Raw genomic sequence first — 22,564 nt, 5'->3', positions numbered from 1 at the left:
GTTACCGTATATACTTGAGTATAAGCCGAGTTTTTCAGCCCCCAAAATATGCTGAAAAACTCTACCTCGACTTATACTCGGGTCAAGCGCAAAAACAATTGCCGGCGTCTAAGAATAGTCGCCGGCGCCTAAGAATAGTCACCGGCGCCTAAGAATAGTCTCCAAGAATATTTGCCGGCATACAAGAATGATCACCGGCATCCAAAAACGAGACGCCGGCACCTCCAATGGGAGCAGAAACCCTCAATTTTTTGATTGAAACTTACCAGAAGCTGCTGCATTTCTCACCCTCGGCTTATACTCGAGTCAATAAGCTTTCCCAGTTTTTGGAGGTAAAATTAGGTACGTTGGCTTATACTCGGGACGGCTTATACTCAAGTATATATGGTATTTAGCTTTTCATTCAGCAGCTCTCCAGTTTGTAAATTTAGCAATCCGGTTGCCAAGGTCCACATTAACCTAGCAACCATGCATTGATTTGAATAAGAGACTGCAATGTGCTGCCATGTAGTAATATGCGTATTAATTACTAATCAGCCTTATATTGTGACATTTCTATTCTATGTGTACTGTATATTGTGAGTGGCTCCCTAAGCTCAGTAAGTGACAGCAGCACAGAGCATGTGCAGTGAACCAGCAGAAAAGAAGATGGGGAGCTACTGGGGCATCTTTGGAGACACAGATCTTTACTGCTAAAGGGCTGTCGTTGCCTTGGGCTGGTACAGAAGCACAAATCATAATGTACAACATTTCTACCTACTTCTTTAGTTCTCCTTTAAAGGTGAACAACCCCTTTAAGCTATAGGGTATGAGCTCTAAACTGTACAACAGAGGGATAGCAAAGGGGAAGATAAAAACTACTTATAAATATTTCTGGCTGAACGTTCAGCAGCACTAGGAATGTAAGCAGCAGAACAAAGAAAGGCAGCCTGTGGCAACAGGAACAGGCTCAGTTTCCCATTACTAGCATCACTATGTAAGGGCAACTGCAAGCAGGAGCTGGAAAGCCACACACTGGCTGATTGATCTGTATATCTCAGGCTCAAAGCAGTTGTTAGCATCAAATATACACAGTAATAAATAAGCAAAATCTTCAGATGTTTCAGCTCTGGTCTTTAGTCTTCACTAAAAGTGCATAGAGACATATAGTTCCCCTGCTGTGCCCCATGAAAAATATTTTAATACCAAAGACATAAATCTCCTACAAACACTCCAAAAAAGTGCAAGCTCTGCTGCTCTCCTGGCATGTAGGATTAACGACATCTCCTTGCTGGGCAGGTGGAGAAGTAGCAAAGTAAGGCAGTAGAATTTGGCAGCTCATAGTGTACAAGTTCAGTGAATATCAGTCCAAAGCTTTTCTCTTGTTACACCTAAATCCATTAAGATCAGACTAGATATGACAAAAAAACAAAAGTATACTGCAATGAAATGGCATCACAAAGTAACATCAAAGTGAGGGTTGTACCACATTAAATTTCATTCAGAAAGCAGCCCTCTATAAAGGTTCAAATAATGGTGTAGTAGGAATGGTGTAGTAGGAACAGTAGTGCATCTTTAGCAAAGAGTCAGAGAAGGAAGCTAATGTTCCCCATTGCAATATCACACTGCTTACATTTGGGGTGCTTTGAGAATTGCACTATTTGAATGCATTAGGTTATACACTCATGTAAGAGCATGCAAAGCCTAAAGGGATACGCACACTTCTAAAACATGACGGCAAAATAGTCAACACAGGCGGTTTTGCGTAAATCCCATCTTGCAAGCGTTTATGCAAAATTATAGGTAAAATCTTCATTGCATTATATCATGGCATTTTAGACCTGTCAGTCAGCTGCTATACGAGTCTAGAAGTACAGCTGCCCTATGAACTATTTATCCCTGAAGCTGTTAAAATAATGTACCGTAAGTGCTTTAAAGTAATGGAAATATCATGAACTGTTACCCTGCACTGGTAAAACTGGTGTCTTTGCTTCAGAAACACTACTATAGTTTATATAAACAAGCTGCTGTGTAGCCATGGGGGCAGCCATTCAAGCACAGGATACACAGTAGATAACAGATAAGTACTACTATAGTTTATATAAACATACTGCTGTGTAGCCATGGGGACAGCCATTCAAGCACAGGATACACAGTAGATAACAGATAAGTACTACTATAGTTTATATAAACAAGCTGCTGTGTAGCCACGGGGCAGCCATTCAAGCACAGGATACACAGTAGATAACAGATAAGTACTACTATAGTTTATATAAACAAGCTGCTGTGTAGCCACGGGGCAGCCATTCAAGCACAGGATACACAGTAGATAACAGATAAGTACTACTATAGTTTATATAAACAAGCTGCTGTGTAGCCACGGGGCAGCCATTCAAGCACAGGATACACAGTAGATAACCGATAAGTACTACTATAGTTTATATAAACAAGCTGCTGTGTAGCCACGGGGCAGCCATTCAAGCACAGGATACACAGTAGATAACAGATAAGTACTACTATAGTTTATATAAACAAGCTGCTGTGTAGCCATGGGGGCAGCCATTCAAGCACAGGATACACAGTAGATAACAGATAAGTACTACTATAGTTTATATAAACAAGCTGCTGTGTAGCCATGGTGGAAACTGAAAAAAGGCTACATGGCACAGGTTAAATAGTGGATAACAGATTACACCATTATGTTCTACAGAGCTTATCTGCTGTGTAACTCGAGCCTTTTCTCCTTTTAATGGCTGCCCCCATGGCTACACAGCAGCTTGTTGATATAAACTATAGTAGTACTTATCTATAGTAACGTAGTAGATTTTCTGAAGCAAACACACCCTTTTTACCAGTGCAGGGCAAAACTGCATTATATTTGTATTACTCTAAAACAATTTCATTTTTTGTTGCTACTGTTCCTTTAAGTGCAATCTAGATACTAGTGGATGCCTATGAGAAGGCCTATGAAATTTAAGCCCAAATGAATTCCCTATAAATGTTCCAGCTATATATATTTTTTGGCCTGGCAGCTTTGGAGCAATTGCAATGTAAGCCGATGGTTACAGAGGCAAAACAAACAAGTGATCATGAAGTCTGGCCTAATACTGACCAAGTGTTTGATTGCACGCATCATAAAGCAATAGGTATTTTTTTGGTCAGGAGCTTTAGTTGTTCTTTAAATGGGCTGAAATAAACAAAAAGCAATTAGTCGTCTAACTAATGTGTTGACAACAATCATTACAGTCTATTCAAGTGGCTGGGAGGAACATTTGTAAACATTCATCACATCAAATGGGTGACATAATGGATGCCAGTACCAAGACATTTGATGGCCAAACCATTGTTCACTTTAGAAAAATTTAAGGACGGATCTGTTTAAAATGCATGAAGTCAGCTAATGGACACAGGGATAATTGATGTCTAGGCCGAAACGCGTCTGCTGTGTAATCTGTGATAGTTAGTGTTGCCGGCATCCTGGCTGAACATCCATCTTCTGTTTCTTTAGGCATCAGTGATAATTGGGATTTATTCCAGCAGAAGACAAAATCAAGGGAGGAGAAAAATTAAATGAAACCATCTTAAATTTGAAAGTCAACTTTCTCTTTAGTAAGATGCATTAACAACGGAGATATCTGTGGGAGGCTCAGAAAAGCACCTGCCAGGTATTGCAATAAATTATAATTATCCCGTGTTGGCCTCTGAGAGGCTATTGACAATCTTTCACAATGAAAGTTTTTGAGCACACCTCTGGGCCCAGCCAGGCACGCACAAAAAATATATCATATACAAATTAAAGAGCACTTAACACAAAAGAGGTTTTTGGAAGTGAAGATCAATGGCAAATGTGCAGGTAGTATCTGCAACTGCATTCCACGGCCGATACGGGCAGTTCTCAGCTTAGTGGCGGTGGGGTTTAACCCCGCTGCTGGTGGATCCAGTCTTAAGTTGAACTTGTTCTGTGCAGTCAATGCTTGCTGGTGTACAGTGTCTCTTCTTCTGTGTCCGTTTCATCCTGGAACTCATCGCTCAAAAGAGATTTTTTAGAGCCAGTTGACGTCAAGCGGATCTCATCCTCGTATTCATCGTTGTGCTGTCGAAGTCGATGGAATCCATCCTTGTGCCGGTTGGATTTTAAGGAACATACACACCAGATGATGCAGGCTGTGAGTAAAAGGGCTGACATAGTAGCACCTGCATATAAAGAGAGTATGTACAAGTCTATAAAAATGGCAAAGAATAGTGCACACAGCTACTTACATATAGGACATCCTAAAAAAAAATCTCATCAACAGGGATATAACATTTAGGTTTAGAAACAGAGCCACGTAGAGAAATCAAAAGATAAAGGAAGGGACAGGGATGATTTATATTTATGCCTGAGAACCCTATATAATATTTGTGAAGATAATATCATTTGATAACTTATTTACTTAAAGAGGTCCTGCACAAAAAAACTGTTTTTATGTTTTGCGTAATGAAAGAATATATAATTCCAAACAACTTTTCCAAATACACATTGATTATAGGTTTTCATTGGTTTTAAAGGAAAACTATACCCCAAAATGAATACTTAAGCAACAGATAGTTTATATAAAATTGAATGACATATTAAAGTATCTTATTAAACTGGAATATATATTTACATAAATATTGCCCTTTTACATCTCTTGCCTTGAACCACCATTTCGTGACTCTATCTGTGCTGCCTCAGAGATCACCTGACCAGAAATACTACAACTCTAACTGTAACGGGAAGAAGTGTTGAAGCAAAAGGCTGTTAATTGGCTCATGTGACCTTACATGTGGTTTGTATGTGTGCACAGTGAATCTTACGATCTCAGGGGGCGGCCCTAATTTTTTAAAATGGCAATTTTCTATTTATGATTACCCAATGGCACATACTACTAAAAAAGTATATTATTATTATGATAATGGTTCATTTACATGAAGCAGAGTTTTACACATGAGCTGTTTAACTCAGTATCTTTTAATAGAGACCTACATTGTTTGGGGGGTATAGTTTTCCTTTAAAGTTATGTGGTTTCTAGGGTCCAGTTTACCATAGAAATAAATGTAGGTGAACAGCTTTTATCAGCTGGTTTGCAACATTGTGCAGAGAATGTGAACAACCAGACAGATTCTGCTTCAGAAATTAAATTTACGAATAACAAATGGCAGTGTTGCTTAGAATAAACCGTATTTGGGTGTTGGAATCATAGGTTTAGCGGTGACCGTGCCACGGAAATGTAATGAAATGGAGACATTCTTAATTTCTCTCAAACAATATAGCCGAGATCCCAGCAATGTTCAAAATATCCTCTGTAAACAATCCCTAAAGAATTAAGAACCCTTAACAGGACTAAATAACAGAGTAATCAAGTTTAGCAATGCAGTTGTATATTAAGATGTAATCGAATGAAAACTGGACATCCTTAGTCATACAACAGTTGCTAACACATGGCATGGCAGCTTATAATTCCATCTGCGAAACTATCCTCAGGTAAATGAAGTGCGTCATTGACTTGTTTGCATGACAATTGTTCTTCCATACCCGCAACAGTTACAACAAGCTCCCTCGGCAAGCCAAAGATGCGGTTGTCCATATTGAATATTATTTCTATCGAACTTGCAGCATCATGTCGTATGAGAACCTGAAACAAAAGAGATGTTTCTTATGTATTGTGTGCAAGGTAGGCTAACATCTTTTATACACATCTCAGTCCACAAAAAGAAAAAATGAAGAACCATACCAAGCCAGTAGGTTTAAATCGAATAGTCCACTATTAAGTTATTAAGTTATATACCCAACTTGCCAAATTATTGTGTAAGGCAGATGAGAACAGTGCTATTTTCTACTCACAGGCACAGAGAAATACACCCAGTAGAAAAAAAAAAAAAAATATGAATATTAGGGGTTGCACCTGTCTATGTGCCCCTGGAGAGATAGTTAAAGTGACATTGAGCAATTGTTAAAATGGATTGAAGTTTTGCTGAGTCAAACTGGAATGGGAATGGTTTTACTATGAATGGTAGGGACAAGAGCACGGTAACCTCCAGCTCATGGGACTGGCAGACCTACTAAATAAGGGTCAGTGTCCTTCCCTAAATCACAGCCAAAAAAATTTCTTACGTACATGACCAGTATACTTACACACTGCTTGTGGCTTAAAAACCAAAAACAAAGATTGAAAGAACAAATCCAAAAATCACACTCAAATACCGTATATACTCGAGTATAAGCCGAGTTTTTGAGCCCCCAAAATATGCTGAAAAACTTTACCTCGGCTTATACTCGGGTCAAGCGCAAGAATAGTCGCCGGCGTCCAAGAATAGTCGCCGGCGTCCAAGAATAGTCGCCGGCGTCCAAGAATAGTCTCCAAGAATGGTCGCCGGCATCCAAAAACGAGACACTGGCACCACCAATGGGAGAAGAAACCCTCAATTTTTTGATTGAAACTTACCAGAAGCTGCTGCATTTCTCAACCCTATGACCAGTATACTTACACACTGCTTGTGGCTTAAAAACCAAAAACAAAGATTGAAAGAACAAATCCAAAAATCACACTCAAATACCGTATATACTCGAGTATAAGCCGAGTTTTTGAGCCCCCAAAATATGTTGAAAAACTCTACCTCAGCTTATACTCGAGTCAAGCGCAAAAATGGTTGCCGGCGTCCAAGAATAGTCGCCGGCGTCCAAGAATAGTCTCCAAGAATGGTTGCCGGCATCCAAAAACGAGACGCTGGCACCACCAATGGGAGAAGAAACCCTCAATTTTTTGATTGAAACTTACCAGAAGCTGCTGCATTTCTCACCCTAGGCTTATACTCGAGTCAATAAGCTTTCCCAGTTTTTGGAGGTAAAAGTAGGTAACTCGGCTTATACTCGAGTATATACGGTAATACTGAATACAAAGAGGAAATCTTTACAGATCATCTGTATCAATGAACAGCAATTATCTGTTCTAACCTGAGTGTGCTGCTTCTGATATCCTTCAGCAATGGCGTTAATATTATGGAATCCGGGGGCAAGTAACACATGAAAGAAGCCTCCTGCTTTGGTATAGACTTTTACTCCATCGTTTATAATGATGCCAGCTTTGGGGACAGGCTTTCCAGTTTCATCCTTCACAATCCCATGCACACCCTTGTGGACCTGAAAGAAGAAAACACTCGTGTGAAAAGCAGATCACAGCACATAATGACACACAAAAATGTTGCACTTCCACACCACCTACTGTCTTATTTTACTACTTGACAAAAAGAAAAAAATATACAGGTATCTAAGCAAAGAAAACAAAACACTTTGCTCTTGCCTCTGCCGTAAACTCATTGAACAGTCGTTAGCTTTTCAGCCGCTTGGATATTGGTAGAGCACAGAGGAGCAATGGTGCCAGTATTCAGTTACCGTATATACTCGAGTATAAGACGAGTTTTTCAGCCCCCAAAATATGCTGAAAAACTCTACCTCGGCTTATATTCGGGTCAAGCGCAAAAACGGTCGCCGGCGCTTAAGAATAGTCGCCCACATCTAAGAATAGCTGCCCGCACCTAAGAATAGTCGCTCACGCCTAAGAATAGTAGTCGGCGCCTAAGAATAGTCGCCAGTGCCTGAGAATAGTCTCCAAGAATATTCGCCGGCGTCCAAGAATGGTCGCCGGCATCTCCAATGGGAGCAGAAACCCTCAATTTTTTGAATGAAACTTACCAGAAGCTGCTGCATTTCTCACCCTAGGCTTATAGTCAAGTCAATAAGCTTTCCCAGTTTTTGGAGGTAAAATTAGGTACCTCGGCTTATACTCGAGTATATGCGGTACTATCACTTATTAATGTAAATGTTAAAATCCTCACTGTTTCCCTGCTTCTTTTACATGTTCAGTTTCCACTTACGTTGTAAGCTTCTCTACTTCTTTGTGTCTCTTAAAGTGAACCTGCCATGCCTAAAACCATCAGCTGCTACAAAACAAATAATAATGTTCTCCAGCAAGTAAATAATGAACAGCTTCATTTACTTCTGCTGTTTCAGATGCATTCTTGATGTCAATGCAACTATGCTGGTGAATACAAGCTTGGAAAAATGCTTTAAAGGAGTAGTTTATCTTTAGTATGATGTAGACAGTTATATTCTGAGACAATTCGTATTCATTTAAAAAAAAAAAAAAAATTGGGGATTCTGAATTATTTAGCTTTTTGTTCAGCAGCTTTTCTAGTTTGGAATCTCAGCACCTAGGGTTCAGTTTGCCCAAGCAACCAAGCAGAGGTCTGAATGAAAAACTGGAAAGAAGAAAAGAGAATAGAAAGAGAAGTAATAAACTGTAACAACAACAACAACAACATTTTAGCCTCAAAGATCAATGACCCCAACAATCAGAAAGTATTTCAAATTTCAGGGTGAGAAGTGACAAAACAGGAAGGCAAATAATTAGAAAATGAAGATCAATGAAATTGCTGCTTAAACTATAATGTATTATACCTCTATAAACAGTAAATCCAGCTTTTGTGGTCCTGCCTGCCCTCACACGGGCTGAACAGCAGGAATTGCATTGGTTACACATTTTCAATATTACCAATAAATAAATTGAAAATAAAAGTACATTGGAAAAGAAGAATCAGAAGAGCAACAGTAAATTAATTTAGAAGAGAGATTATATGTCGTCTTCAATGCCATCTTCTTAACTAAGAAAATAAGGGATGCACCGAATCTACTATTTTGTATTCAGCTGACAACCACGAATCCTTCGCGAGCCGAATTCTAATTTCCTGGATTCTGCCTTTTTCAGCAGAATTCGGATTCAGCAGTATCCTTCTGCCCGCCCGAACCGATTCTGAATCCGAATTTGCATATGTATACTTCCTTGTTTTGTGACAAAAAGTCACGCAATTTCCCTTCCCGCCCATAATTTGCATTATTCGGTTCAGCTGGCAAAAGGATTTGGCCGAATCCAGACCCAAATTCCGGATTCGGTGTATCCATACAGAAAAGACAGAATGGCTGTGATTTTATGTCTTACCTCCACAAGCATGCTAAGAAGTGCCTTTTTATTATCTGCCCAAAGTGAGTGCAGCTGCGAAGCACTGGGGAAAAAGCAACAACTGGTGTACACTGTGATCTCTGGACACTGGCCATGAATGACACTGAAATCCTGAAAAATGATCATCACATTATCAGTCAAATGGTATTTTTCATTTCAATGAACACAATCAAATGGTAATGCTGCATGGTACATTTATAGATATAAACCAATGCAAGACAAAGCTGTTAAACAGGCATTACTTTCATGCTTCCTTGATGACCTCTCCATTCAGCACCACAGATGACTCCTCCAGGGATATTCTCATCTGAAATAAAAAAAAAAAAGAGAATACGATATAATAAAGCAATAGCAACTCTCTTGGACAGCAAAGAGCCAAGGCCGTTGCCTGTTCTACTGACCTGACATGTTGGGACACCCAGGACGTCCAATATGTATTGTAGGATGATTATTTGCATAAATAGAAGCCAAATATTTCAGAGTATCTCTATTCTCCACTGCAAAAAATAAAAAGTGACCAGAAAACAGGAAAATTAAATGGTATTTAACATAACTTAAATTTTCATTTTCACGATAGTTCCCCTTTAATGTAAAGTCTTGAAACGGAATGAGACAAAGTGGCCACTTATTACTTTTGGTATTAATAGGTTTCATTTGCTGATTAAAACAAGTACATTATTGCTCAAAATACAAAACTCTGGGCTAAACTGTCATTAGCCTGTACTCTGCAATAACTTTGGCCTAGCCATTAAGCTCTCTCACCTGTGTGAACTGGGTTATCATACGGATAAGTGACCAACATAGATCCTCCATCTAGTACAACTGAAAGGGTAAAATCCTGCTTCATGATGAGACCATCGATAATAGCATTGGTCTCTTTCTCTCGCTCTCCCACAGGTCCAGAAGAGTTACCTAGCAAACAAAATCAGGGCATGTGCTTGGTAACACTTTTTAGTTAGCAAAAAATGGTTTATTTAATCAGCAGGGATTACTGCAAAGGGCTGTTGTACATACTAACATATAGAGCTGCTATACATGAAGCTCTTGTGCAAGACAACCATGCATAAAACTAACGTTCTCAAATCTGTGGCTATTAATAAAAGGATGAGACATTTTCAGAATTGCCGAGTGCTCTTCCCAGTTGCCTCTATTTTCAGCTACACCATGCAATTTGGCTAGGGAACAGTTTGAAGGACACGTTAAACTAAAGAAGTAGCTAGAAATGTTGTACATTAGGTTTTGTGCTTTTGTACCAGCCCAAGGCAACCACAGCCCTTTAGCAGTAAAGATCTGTGTCTCCAAAGATGCCCCAGTAGCTCCCCATCTTCTTTTCTGCGGATTCACTGATTCACATGCTCTGTGCTGCTGTCACTTACTGAGCTTAGGGAGCCACTCACAATATACAGTACACATAGAATAGAAATGTCACAATATAAGGCTGATTAGTAATTAATACACCTAATTACTACATGGCAGCACAGAAACCAGTGCAATTAGCATCAGAATTGAATAATTAGCAAACCTGTAGCATCAGCTTATATTACAGACCAACCTCATTTTCTGCTGGATAATTAGTGACGACCCCTAAGCTTAGCTTCTCAACAGCTGTTCAGGTCCCAGAGGCGATCTGGCGTTCCTGTCATGCGGCGCTCCATTTCTTCTCCTTGCTTTCCGTATAGGAGATAGCCAGGGAGGAGAAATCGAGCGCCGCACGATGGATCATCGCCATGTCGCCTTTTTTGAAGAGGAGCGCAAGCGGAGTTTCGGTAAGTTATTTCTTGATAAAGACTTAGCGATTTTAAAAGTTTAATATGTCTTTGTAGCTTTTTTTTCGTTCTACACCAGCAAATTTTTTAATAAAAAAAAAATTATGTTACTGATCCTTTAAGTACCACCATTATAAACCACGTTGTGGAGTGGGTTAGAGAACCACTTCAGAGATTAAATTGTGTGATTTTGGGCTTTGCTGCAGAGGAACCTCAGGTGTGATCCCAATGTAAGTTTCTACTGCATCCAAAAAGTGGCACAGTAAGCTCCAGTGGGTACACACTTTGCCTTAACAAAGTTGAGCATAGTCCTATAATAATTCAATAGTGCTAATTATCATTCAATATTTTCCTAAACAATTTCCTTACTTATAAAGTCAATATCCAGATCCTTGCCGTTTGCATTGTTTTGTCCTATAGTCGAAGTGCATTCCTTCTCTTTTGCACTCTCCCGTCCATCAGGATTTACCATGGGCACAATCACAATTCTTGTTCTGTCAATGAGCTAAATACAAGGAAAAGGGCAGGGAGATAATATTACCCGTGATTAATATACTCACATTACTGCAGATGCTACTATTGTGCTTAGGGATAAAGATATTAGCAAGGTAAAGAAAAAATTCTACGGAACTTTTAAATCAAGTTGCTGTATTAGATAATGGAAAATCTGTCTATTAAGGAAAGTTATGAAAAGGAGTGTTGCTATAAAAGGAGATATCTGGAGGAGGACCGGTCTGTGTCCACAATAAAATGCGATTGCCTAATGAAGTGGAACCAATGAAAATCTATTTGGAAAGAAAGTAAGTGCACAGTTTAAGATTATCAAATTTCAAAGGCAATGGTTCAATTTAAATAAACAGTAATAACAAAAAATAAAAGCATTTTAAAGTTATTCAATTATAATGTACTGTTGCCATGCACTGGTAAAAGGTATGGGTTTGCTTTAGAAACACTACTATAGTTTAAATAAATAGGCTACTGTGTCGCCATGGGGGCAGCCATTCAAACTTAAAAGCGAGAAAAGGCACAGGCTAATTAATAGATAACAGATAAGCTCTATAATAGAATACAATGGGATTCTACAGAGTGCATATGTTATCTTCTACGTAACATGTGCTTTGAATGGCTGCCCCCATGGCTACACAGCAGCTTGTTTATATAAACTATAGTAGTACTTATCTGTTATCTACTGTGTATCCTGTGCTTGAATGGCTGCCCCCATGGCTACACAGCAGCTTGTTTATATAAACTATAGTAGTACTGATCTGTTATCTACTGTGTATCCTGTGCTTGAATGGCTGCCCCCATGGCTACACAGCAGCTTGTTTATATAAACTATAGTAGTACTTATCTGTTATCTACTGTGTATCCTGTGCTTGAATGGCTGCCCCCATGGTTACACAGCAGCTTGTTTATATAAACTATAGTAGTACTTATCTGTTATCTACTGTGTATCATGTGCTTGAATGGCTGACCCCATGGCTACACAGCAGCTGGTTTATATAAACTATAGTAGTACTTATCTGTTATCTACCGTGTATCCTGTGCTTGAGTTGCTGCCCCCATGGCTACACAGCAGCTTGTTTATATAAACTATAGTAGTACTTATCTGTTATCTACTGTGTATCCTGTGCTTGAATGGCTGCCCCCATGGCTACACAGCAGCTTGTTTATATTAACTATAGTAGTTTTTATAACTATAGTATACCACAATAATAGTGGTTCTAAAGCAAAAACACCAGTTGTACCAGTGCAGGGAAACACTACATTTTATTTTAACAATTTAAAATTTTGGTGCTACTGTTTCTTTAACTCTGCTTAGGTTATGTCTTTACAGCATTTCAGCTGATTTTGTTGAGCTTTTTTTTTTTTTTACTATATGCCGTCCTACTTTTCTTTTTTTTTTTTTTTTTTTATCTAGCAATTAAAATTGTTTTATGATTTCCAAGGTTTTAGCAGAATATATTTAGATATAAATAAAACCTATAAATAAACCAACCTTGGTGATTGCGCTGCTTTTTTTGTAGTTTAGGCAGAGAAACTCAGCGAATGTTAACAGAAGTTCTGTGCCCACAGGAGCATTGCCATGAACTCCTGCAACAAATCTGATCTTTGGTTCTGAAGGCTCTGATGTGTTTGGTTTATTGGAGATTTCCAAGGACCATATGTGCCGAAATTCCACACTCTGACCCAAGCTGAGAAGTAGAAAAAAAATCCCCAGAGAAATAGCAAACATTAATATAAGTATAAACCAGCTGCATTTTAATGCAACATCATTATTAGAATGAAGAACAGTGACAATTGTAATGTCACTTACTAATAAGTTAGCCTTATATTAGCCTGTTTTAATATTATGTTTAGGACTTGGTTACTAATTTGAGGTCATTTGTGCCTTTTGGTTGAGTCTTAAGGGTCAAAGTGAAAATTCGAATTTTCGATTATTGTTTTGGTCAAAACTCTCAAATTCGAATTGTGAATTATCCAAACTCGATTAGAGTTTTAATATGAATTTCAAGATTTATCATAGTTTGCCCTTTAAGAACTCTAATTCGACTAATCGCCACCTTAAACCTGCCGAATTGCTGTGTAAGTCAATGAGAGAGATCCAGGGATCAATTTAATGATGTTTGCAGCCTTCCTGATAAGAGTTTTTTCGGAGATTGGTCGAATTTTGACGGGTCGAGTTTATGAGAGTTTTAAGAACTCACATGAATTGGAAATTTCGGCCCTTGATAAATGTGCCTCTAGGCATATATCACAACTCTGGCCTAGGGACAGTGAAAACCAGGTCTGGATGGAGTTAAAATAGGCCCTGGCAAGTACAGAGAGTCCCAAACAGCCCCCCAGCAGCCCACTTAAAGGAGAATTCAACCCATAATAAAAAAATTAAAAAAAAATCATTCCTCCCTCCTCCCCCCCAGCCTACCTGCCTCCCCAGGCAAATGTCCCCAATTTTTTTTACTCACCTCTCAGATTCTGGCCTCGGAGTTCACGGCGGCCATTATCTTCTTCTCTGATAATCTTCGTGTATTGACAGCATTTTCGGTGGATGCGCAGTTGGAGTAAATTTCCGGTCCTTAACAACTGTGTATGCGCCGAAAGTCACCAAAATTTCTGAAAATATTTCGTGACTTTCGGGACATGTGCAGTGTTTTAGGATCAGAATTTTATGCGCATGCGCTGAAACTTCAGAAAAAGGCAGAAAGAAAGAAGATGGCTGCCGTGAACTCTGATGCCAGAATCTGCACGGAGGGGTGAGTAAAAAATTAGGGGAATTTGCCTGGGGGGGGGGCAGGTAGGGTGGTCTACCCAGGGTAGGGGGGGAGGGGTTTTTAAACTACAGGTTGAATTCTCCTTTAAAGGGGTTGTTCACCTTCAATGTACAAATCTTATGAAACCACTAACAATGCTCTCAATGTGTTAGAAAAACCATTTTCCATAACAAAAAGTAAAAATGCCATTGTAAAGCTAATTTTTATACCTATTAACTCAGTCCTTCTCCTGTCTCTCTGACCAGTTTTCTGAAGTGATGGGAGTGGCCTATTTTGAACCTGACACACCAAGAACTTCCTATATGATGACATCATCATGCCCAGGCTTTGCCCTTACTTGTTTCCTATTGGATGTTGATACTGCCCTCCTCCTAGTAATTTATTGGGTGCTTGTGAACTGTAACCAGTCACATAATTTGAATGGTCATTGGTTGATTACTCAATTGTAATGGCAGAGGTTAACAGACGCAGCATATAAACAAACCTGCCTTGTAACAATCACACAGCCATGCAGACAAATACTGCAGAAAAGGAAGGAGCAACATTGTTTGGCAACCTTTGGCATTAAGCATAATGTCAGTTATTTACAAAATTGCAACAAAACCAGCAGTGACTTGCTTAGAAACGTATGTAACTTACACATCTAGCAGGGACAGTAGGGCTGCCGCCTCACCCTTTTAAAACCAAACACATATGAAATCCACAGGCTGCATGGCTAATTATCAACTCATTTAGATGCTGCAGACTGAACTGATTTCTGTGCAGCCATGTATCATGCATCTAAATGAGTTGCTAATTAGCCATGCAGGCTGTGGATTTCATATGTGATTGGTTTTAAAAGGGTGAGGTGGCAGCCCTAAGTGACCGGCAGAGCAGTGATGAGGGCAGGTACATTTTTTGAACATTTTGTGCGCTCTCCCGGGGGGGGGGGGGCGGTGATTTACCTAGGAAAACGATACCTTTTTTAAGTGTTCCACTTCTGGAACAAGATTTAGAGCTCTAAATACCAAAAAATTAAAAAGTTATATTTTTCATGATATAGGGATCTATACCAGAAAAATATTTTACCTTTTTTATGAGTAAATACACAAAATAATACATGGACCCCCCCCCCCAAAAAAAAAAATATATATATTTCTGAAAAAGTACAAGTGTCATCTCCCATAGTAGCCATTATAATCCAATAATTCAAATTTTTAAAAATGATTTCTTTTTCCTGTGTAATAATAAAACAGTCGCTTGTACTTGATCCAAACTAAGATATAATTAATCCTTATTGGAGGCAAAACCAGCCTATTGGGTTTATTTAGTGTTTACACCATTTTCTAGCACTAAGATCCAAATTACAGAAAGATCTGCTATCCGGAAGACCCCAGGTCGCAAGCATTATGTATAACAGATGCCATACCTGTACCTTGTACTTGATCCCAACTAAGATATAATTAATCCTTATTGGAAGCAAAACCAGCCTATTGGGTTTATTTAATGTTTACATGATTTTCTAGTAGACTTAAGGTATGAAGATCCAAATTATGGAAAGATACATTATCTGGAAAACTCCAGGTCCCAAGCACCTCGATCCCCCCATCTGTACAGTTGAAGTCTCTGCAGCACACAGCCCACACTCCCCCTCCCTCTCACAAACTTGTAACAGTTTCTCTTCAGTACCTGAATGCTGCTCAAATTCCCCAGCACAGGAAGCAGTGGCAGATTGACAGCAGACATAGCCAATAGGAGTTAAGTTAGCTGCCAGTACAATGTGTGATGTCATATAAGGAAGAGGAAGTGAACACTGTAGTGTTTTTGGGGGTCAGTGACCCCCTCCCAGCACAGGGTCTGTGTGGAACTGAAGGATTAGTACAGGGACACTTCTGAGGTGAATATCTCTTGAACTGTACTTTTTCTGTTAACTATTTCTATGGAAAAGTTTGTTCTATTCATGTGAACTGTTAGATTTGTCAATTTGTTACAAAGGTGAACAACCCCTTTAATAGTGACATTCTATGGCATTTTACAGCAGCCTCTCTGGCATTTGCCAGAACCTACAGATTGCCAGTTTGGGCCTGGTGAAAACAAAGATCAGAGAGGCTGGGGTACCAAGGATAACCATATCTTCGGCACACAAACCACCACAAAAGTTCTGTGTGATGCATTGCTAATGTGGCAAATAGAGAAGAATGGTAAATGGCTTCAAGTCAGCCAGGACTTTGGGAGGTGAGTGTAATACAGAATCAATCCTGTGAAAAGTAACTAAACAGCATCAGTATCACTTAATTAGCAAACAATGTTTTGCCAGTTAATGCCAGTTAGGATCTTCACCAGGACTTTACACTAGCAGGCGCCAGAAGTAATCGGATCTGCTATCAATGTTGTAGCCAGAAGAACTTCATCTTGCAATTTAATTATTATTATTTATTTATATATAATTTATTTATATATAATTTATTTATATTTATTATTAACGCAAAAATAAAAATATTCAGCTAATATAGTTCATCTCATCAACAAGGAATGGTTTTTTGTTTTTTTTTAAATAGTATTGTATAACTGTAGATTTTTTTTTTTTACCTGGTCAGATTTGTAATATGTGGGTAATTAAGGTTCAGGCCACGGAGAAACCCAGACAAATCCTTATAAGGCCTGTAGCGGAATCGATCGATATCCACCAAGGTGGACATTAAAAAGTGTTCTAAGCCATTCTCTGCCGAGAGGTCCTTTATCAGTGTCTCAAACTCTTTAGTGTTGGGATCTGGGTTCTCTACTTCAGTTATGAATGGTTTTCCTTTATCCTCTTTGTGGAAGTCTGCCCCTGAACGAACAAGGGTGAAGTTTACCAACGCAGCTTCTCTCTCTGTGACGTTGACGTTTTTAGTGACAGGGACATATCTAAGGGAAATAAAAGCCATTAGCACAAGATTTCTAGGCCCTTTCTGCTGTACACGCCATTAAACTTTATATTATAAAATGTCCACTTGTGCAAAATATTATGCAGCCAGCCTAAGCTTCATAACGTTAAACACCTCAGGTTTTTCATTTCAAATTTGTGCATCCTCAAAATAAACAAGGAGGATGGATTTGAGACTAAATAATCTTGCACACTGGGGTCATTTATCAGCCGTGCCTATTATAAATATTCGCAATGTGATTTGTGGACAGTATATAGGCAGAAGACTTTGATAACGGTCGGCTCATCGATCAGGCTGGCGGAAAATTTTGATTGGGTGCCTTTGAAGGCATTGGCCATTGTTAGTGCTGAATGGTCAGATACAGGTACAATTCTATTATTTCTATATGTATATCTGACCATTCAGCTCTACATGTGTGTATTGAAGCAAACAATCTTTCTTGGAAAGATCTTTTCCAGGAAACATCATAATTGTAACATCTATGGCCACCTTAAGTCCAGTAAGAGGGGTCCAGTAACGTCTGAAGAGTGTGAATATCCTAAAATGCCAATAAACAAAGAAAGGCACATGCATAGTCTGGTGTAAAGGACGGGGCCACAAAGACACATGGCTAGTACCATTACAAACACAAGCCAACTCAAAAGTTACCTTCAGCCTTTCACGAAACAAAGACTAAAATCAAAACAACAGGGTCTCAAACGCTCATAACATTTAATATTTTGCAAGACACATTGCCCCAGAATCTAAAAATGTTCATGGTCTATCACAGATTAGTGCATCCACCACTGTATTACACCAGGTTGCTGGTGGATGCACAGCAGCTATAATCTAAAGTGCACATATAGTAACATTGTGGCAGCACTGCTTTTGCCAAGTGAAAAACTATGCTTATGAAGGTAACAGAAATGGCAATTTATGGCAGCACTTCTCCAGCCATGTTCACTGTCTGAATATCCTGGGAAGGTAGTTGATGTATTTGTAGTTCTGTATATTTTCAATGGTAAGGAGTATTGCCACTCAACTTTAGCCATACTGCTTCTCAATGTCATATACTGTAAGTAGGGTGCCTTGCAAAATACACCTCAAATTAGGATATATGTTAAGGGGCATATTTATTATGCTGTGAAAAAACGGTGGTATAATTTGCCATGATTTAACATATACTAAAAGGCGTAACATTTTTACACATTTCTTCTAATGTGACTTTCGACAGAAATGTAAAATAACGGTGCCAAATTTGGTGTTCACATGGAGTAAAATTGCACACACATTCGCCATTTATTTTACACCGTTTTTTTTTTTTTCAGCGAGTTTCATTTTACACAGCATAATAAAATATGCCCAAGTGTATTGAAAATAAATAAACTTACAAAACAGATGGTACAAAGGTTGGTGGAAGCATTACTTACCCCCTTGCTGAGGCTGTTACTTTATATGCCCCTGGGACCAAAAGTCTCCAGAAATCACCATCCTTATAGGACGTGACTACATGATTAATGCTGGCAACACTTATGGTGGCATTCGGTATGCCTCTTCCATCAGTTGCATCCAGTATAAATCCTTTGATACCAATGTGCACCTGTAAACGAAAGAACTGAAAGTAAGAAACAAAATAAAAAAAAGGGAGACCGCTCAAGCTCACCGCTAATTCCTCCCTTTGCCAGGTGCTCAGTCTTCAGTGTCCCCACTGTATCCAATGACAAAACTCAACATAGACGGCACTTCTGGACAAAATTTAATATAGCAGGTTGCTGGACAGAGACCGAACGCGTTTCGGGATCTACTCCCTTAACCATAGGTACCTATGATTAATGGAGTAGATCCCGAAACGCGTTAGGTCTCTGTCCAGCAACCTGCTATATTAAATTTTGTCCAGAAGTGCCGTCTATGTTGAGTTTTGTCATTGTAAAGGAAAGAAACCGTAAGAGCATCCATGGGCATTTCAACCCCCCAGAATCCATCACTTCACTATGGAACAATGTTACAACTAGGGATGCACCGAATCCAGGATTCGGTTCGAGATTCGGCCAGGATTCGGCCTTTTTCAGCAGGATTCGGCCGAATCCTTCTGCCTGGCCGAACCGAATCCTAATTTACATATGCAAATTAGGGACGGGGAGGGAAATCACGTGACTTTTTGTCAGAAAACAAGGAAGTAAAAAATGTTTTCCCCTTCCCACCCCTAATTTGCATATGCAAATTAGGGTTCTGATTTGGTTTGGTATTCGGCCGAATCTTTCACAAAGGATTCGGGGGTTCGGCCGAATCCAAAAAAGTGGATTCGGTGCATCCCTAGTTACAACAGAGGTGCATTATATTGAAATAGTAAAGGATGTTGGGAGGTGGTTTATTGGAGTATCATGGTTTCCTGGATAAATTGGAGGACGTATGTATGTATGTCTGTGTAAAAAAAAAAAAATTATATTTATTTACGGCAGGTCAGACAGTGTTTAGGCATCTTTTCTACATTAGTCCAACTGAATGAAATCATGTCAAAGGCTGCTATGTTTTTCCTTCAAACTTACTTGCTTTATGAATTGCAGCAGAGAGCGGCGGTTGCTTCTCCAGTAAGCAGGGAGCTCCGCAGCCATTGGGTATTTCACACAGCCAAGTTCAATTGTGACTTCAAAACAGTTTGTGTTGAGATAATTCCAGTCTTGCATTCCACCTACAAAGAAAGAAAATGTACAGAATTATTCACCAAAAATATATTATATATATTTTTTTAATATTAGGAGAATATTTGAAAGGGAATAAGTGAAGTAATATCAGTAAACAAATGTGTATAGAATTACACAGCTGTGACACACAGAGGACTGATTGGCACCGATTTATGCAACCTGTGTTACCCAGACAGCAATTGTTCTTTTACCTGGCACATTATACCAGTTTGCACCATTGGTAATGCCTTGTTGAAAATTCTCGTTGGGGTATATTTCCTTGCATGGAAATCCTTCATACATCTTGGGGTTTTCCTAAAAGAGGAAGGCAAATATTAAAGAACTGCACTTCAGGCATTAGCTGAACTACATTTTTGGGACATGTTTTGCACAGCAGTAAATACAAAAACAGATGGAAAAAAATACAGCATCATAGCAGGGACCTTAGTTTGTAAGCAAGGCCAGGGAATCATGTGAATGATAAAAAAATGTCTTTAACAAGTTGGTGATGTATAAAGAATAATGAACTAAACTCTGAAGACATGTCCATTGAACTGTAGGCAGGACTGCATGTTATTCCATTTAATAGCACATGGGGGGGCGCTAATAAAGTAATAAAACATATCTATTTAAATATATATGGGTTGAGTGCAGAGGACCTCTTGTATCTCTCTCTCTCTCTAGCTCTGTATAATTCAACTGTATTCTAAAACAGAGTGAATCTGTAAATCTGGGCATTTTCAGCCATTTTGAAATAGCTGTCTCCATGGTTACACAGCAACATGTTTATATAAACTATAGTAATCTTTCTGAAGCACACACGCCAGTTTTACCAACGAAGAGCAGCAGTGCATTATACTTTTGGTGCTACTGTTCTTTTATAAATGTACAATGTAAACCTGAAATTAACATTTCCCCTTTAAGTCACTGTTCCAATACAGGGACAAGTTTACTTGAAGAACATACCAAAGGCTCCCAGCAGAGGAAGTTGGTAGACTTTGCAATAGCTGATCATTACCTTGGAATAAGAAAGAGACAAATGCTGGAACACTGGGTCATCTGGGGATTTACTGTATTTGGACACACCTTTTTCATCATCATCAAAAGGATAATTAACTACAAGGGAGCCTGCAAAAAAATTAAATAAATGAATAATAAACACCTTGGCTGATGCCCCCAAGCACGGACAAGCGGTCCTCTGCCGTAAAATATTCAAGAGTTGCGGTTTTCTGCCACACAGTGATGGCAAAAATTATCCTTTTGCCATTAGACTTAAAGCAGAGGCTACACTTGTCCCCCAGCCTCAGAAATACTCATTTGGACAGAATATAATCTTGGTATAACATTATTATATCTTTTAAAGGAATATGAAAGGTACAATGACCGCAGAGTACAAAAAGGTTAGGCACCCTCTTTTAAAGGAGAACTAAAGCTTAACTAAAGAAGTAGCTAGAAATGCTGTACATGATGTTTTGTGCTTCTGTACCAGCCCAAGGCAACCACAGCCCTTTAGCAGGAAAGATCTGTGTCTCCAAAGATGCCCCAGTAGCTCCCCATCTCGCTTTCTGCTGATTCACTGCACATGCTCTGTGCTGCTGTCACTTACTGAGCTTTTGGACCCACTCACAATATACAGTACACATAGAATAGAAATGTCACAATATAAGGCTGATTAGTAATTAATACACACAATTACTACATGGCAGCACAGAAACCAGTGCAATTAGCATCAGAATTGAATAATCAGCAAACCTGTAGCATCAGCTTATATTACAGCCAGGGAAGCTCATTTTCTGCTGGATAATTAGTGACGAGCCCTAAGCTTAGCTTCTCAACAGCCAATCAGAGCCCACTGAGCATGTGAGTGTCACAGACACTTTCCAAGATGGTGACCCCCTGTGACAAGTTTGAAGTCCTGGATCATTGCTGCTATTGACAAGCTGAAACTTTAGCCTTGTGCAATAAGTTCACTATATAAAATAGGCCATTTTTAGCCACATTCGTTTTTAGGGTTCTGGGGTACTTTTCCTACGCTGAACTGCCATATTTCTTCACTTTCCCAGCTAACACTGGCACGTATTGATGTTGGGGGAATACACACAAAAAAAAAAAAAACAGAGTGTTCAACAACAGGTCTTTCTGTTATTTGGATCTTCATACCTTAAGTCTACTAGAAAATCATGTAAACAACCCCAATAAGCTGGTTTTGCTTCCAAAAACAATCAACTACAAGGATCTGTTTTACTATTACAGAGAAAAAGGAAATAATTTCTTAAAAACTTTAGTTTATTTGCTTAAAATGGAGTCTATGGGAGACGGCCCTACCATAAGGATGTTTCTGTATAATGGGTTTCCAGATAATGGATCCCATACCTGCATATATAATCTCACTGATCATGCAAAGACGCAATTCTTTCTGTGCAATTCTATTGTCCAGCAATAGGTACAATTGTTGACCAGACTTGCTTGTTGCCAAATGCCTGTTAACCTGATGGAGATTAAGGGTCAAATTAAAAATTCGAAAATTGTCTAAAATCTGTCAAATTAGACTAGGGAGTTATTAAAATTCAATTTGAGTTTTTTTAAAAATTTGAATTAGATTTTCAAGATTTATCATACTATGGCCCCCTTGAATTAGATGATTCTGCACCTAAAATCTGCCGAATTGCTGTTTAAGTCTATGGGAGAGGTCCAGGGATCAATTTGGAGCTATTTGCAGCCTTCCTGACATTCAATTCTATTTTGGAGAAAAAACTCCAATTAAGTTTTTAAAATTCAAATTGAATGCGATTTGATTTCGATTTGAGTTCGAATTAATTCATCCGAGTTTAAAGAATTTATTTTTATTAATAAATTTCGATTGGTCGAATATCAAATTCATAGGATTTGAAATTCAACCTTTGATACATGTGCTTCCCATGGGTTTTGCAAAATTAGCTTAAGAGT

General features: G+C 38.9%; 1 protein-coding gene across 1 annotated transcript in view; it reads right to left on the bottom strand.

Annotated features, from left to right (window-relative positions):
• Positions 1–3,560: 3,560 nt before the first annotated feature.
• Positions 3,561–22,564, bottom strand: part of cpd.S (carboxypeptidase D S homeolog) — a 39,940-nt gene continuing 20,936 nt past the window's right edge. Inside the window, exons 8-21 of the mRNA XM_041583329.1 lie at positions 20,637–20,746; positions 19,831–19,933; positions 19,484–19,626; positions 18,368–18,537; positions 16,621–16,938; positions 12,780–12,975; positions 11,150–11,285; positions 9,777–9,926; positions 9,416–9,511; positions 9,257–9,321; positions 8,994–9,125; positions 6,953–7,138; positions 5,534–5,633; positions 3,561–4,173 (exon numbers count right to left, since the gene is read on the bottom strand). Of these exons, the coding sequence (XP_041439263.1) occupies positions 3,947–4,173; positions 5,534–5,633; positions 6,953–7,138; positions 8,994–9,125; positions 9,257–9,321; positions 9,416–9,511; positions 9,777–9,926; positions 11,150–11,285; positions 12,780–12,975; positions 16,621–16,938; positions 18,368–18,537; positions 19,484–19,626; positions 19,831–19,933; positions 20,637–20,746 (2,132 nt within the window). The 3' untranslated portion in view covers positions 3,561–3,946. The remainder of the gene's footprint in view (positions 4,174–5,533; positions 5,634–6,952; positions 7,139–8,993; positions 9,126–9,256; positions 9,322–9,415; positions 9,512–9,776; positions 9,927–11,149; positions 11,286–12,779; positions 12,976–16,620; positions 16,939–18,367; positions 18,538–19,483; positions 19,627–19,830; positions 19,934–20,636; positions 20,747–22,564) is intronic.

The sequence above is a fragment of the Xenopus laevis genome, chromosome 2S (assembly GCF_017654675.1).
Source record: "Xenopus laevis strain J_2021 chromosome 2S, Xenopus_laevis_v10.1, whole genome shotgun sequence".
NCBI lineage: Eukaryota > Metazoa > Chordata > Amphibia > Anura > Pipidae > Xenopus > Xenopus laevis.
The sequence above is the reverse complement of the archived record's forward strand: the minus strand, read 5'-3'. Positions and strand labels throughout refer to the sequence as shown.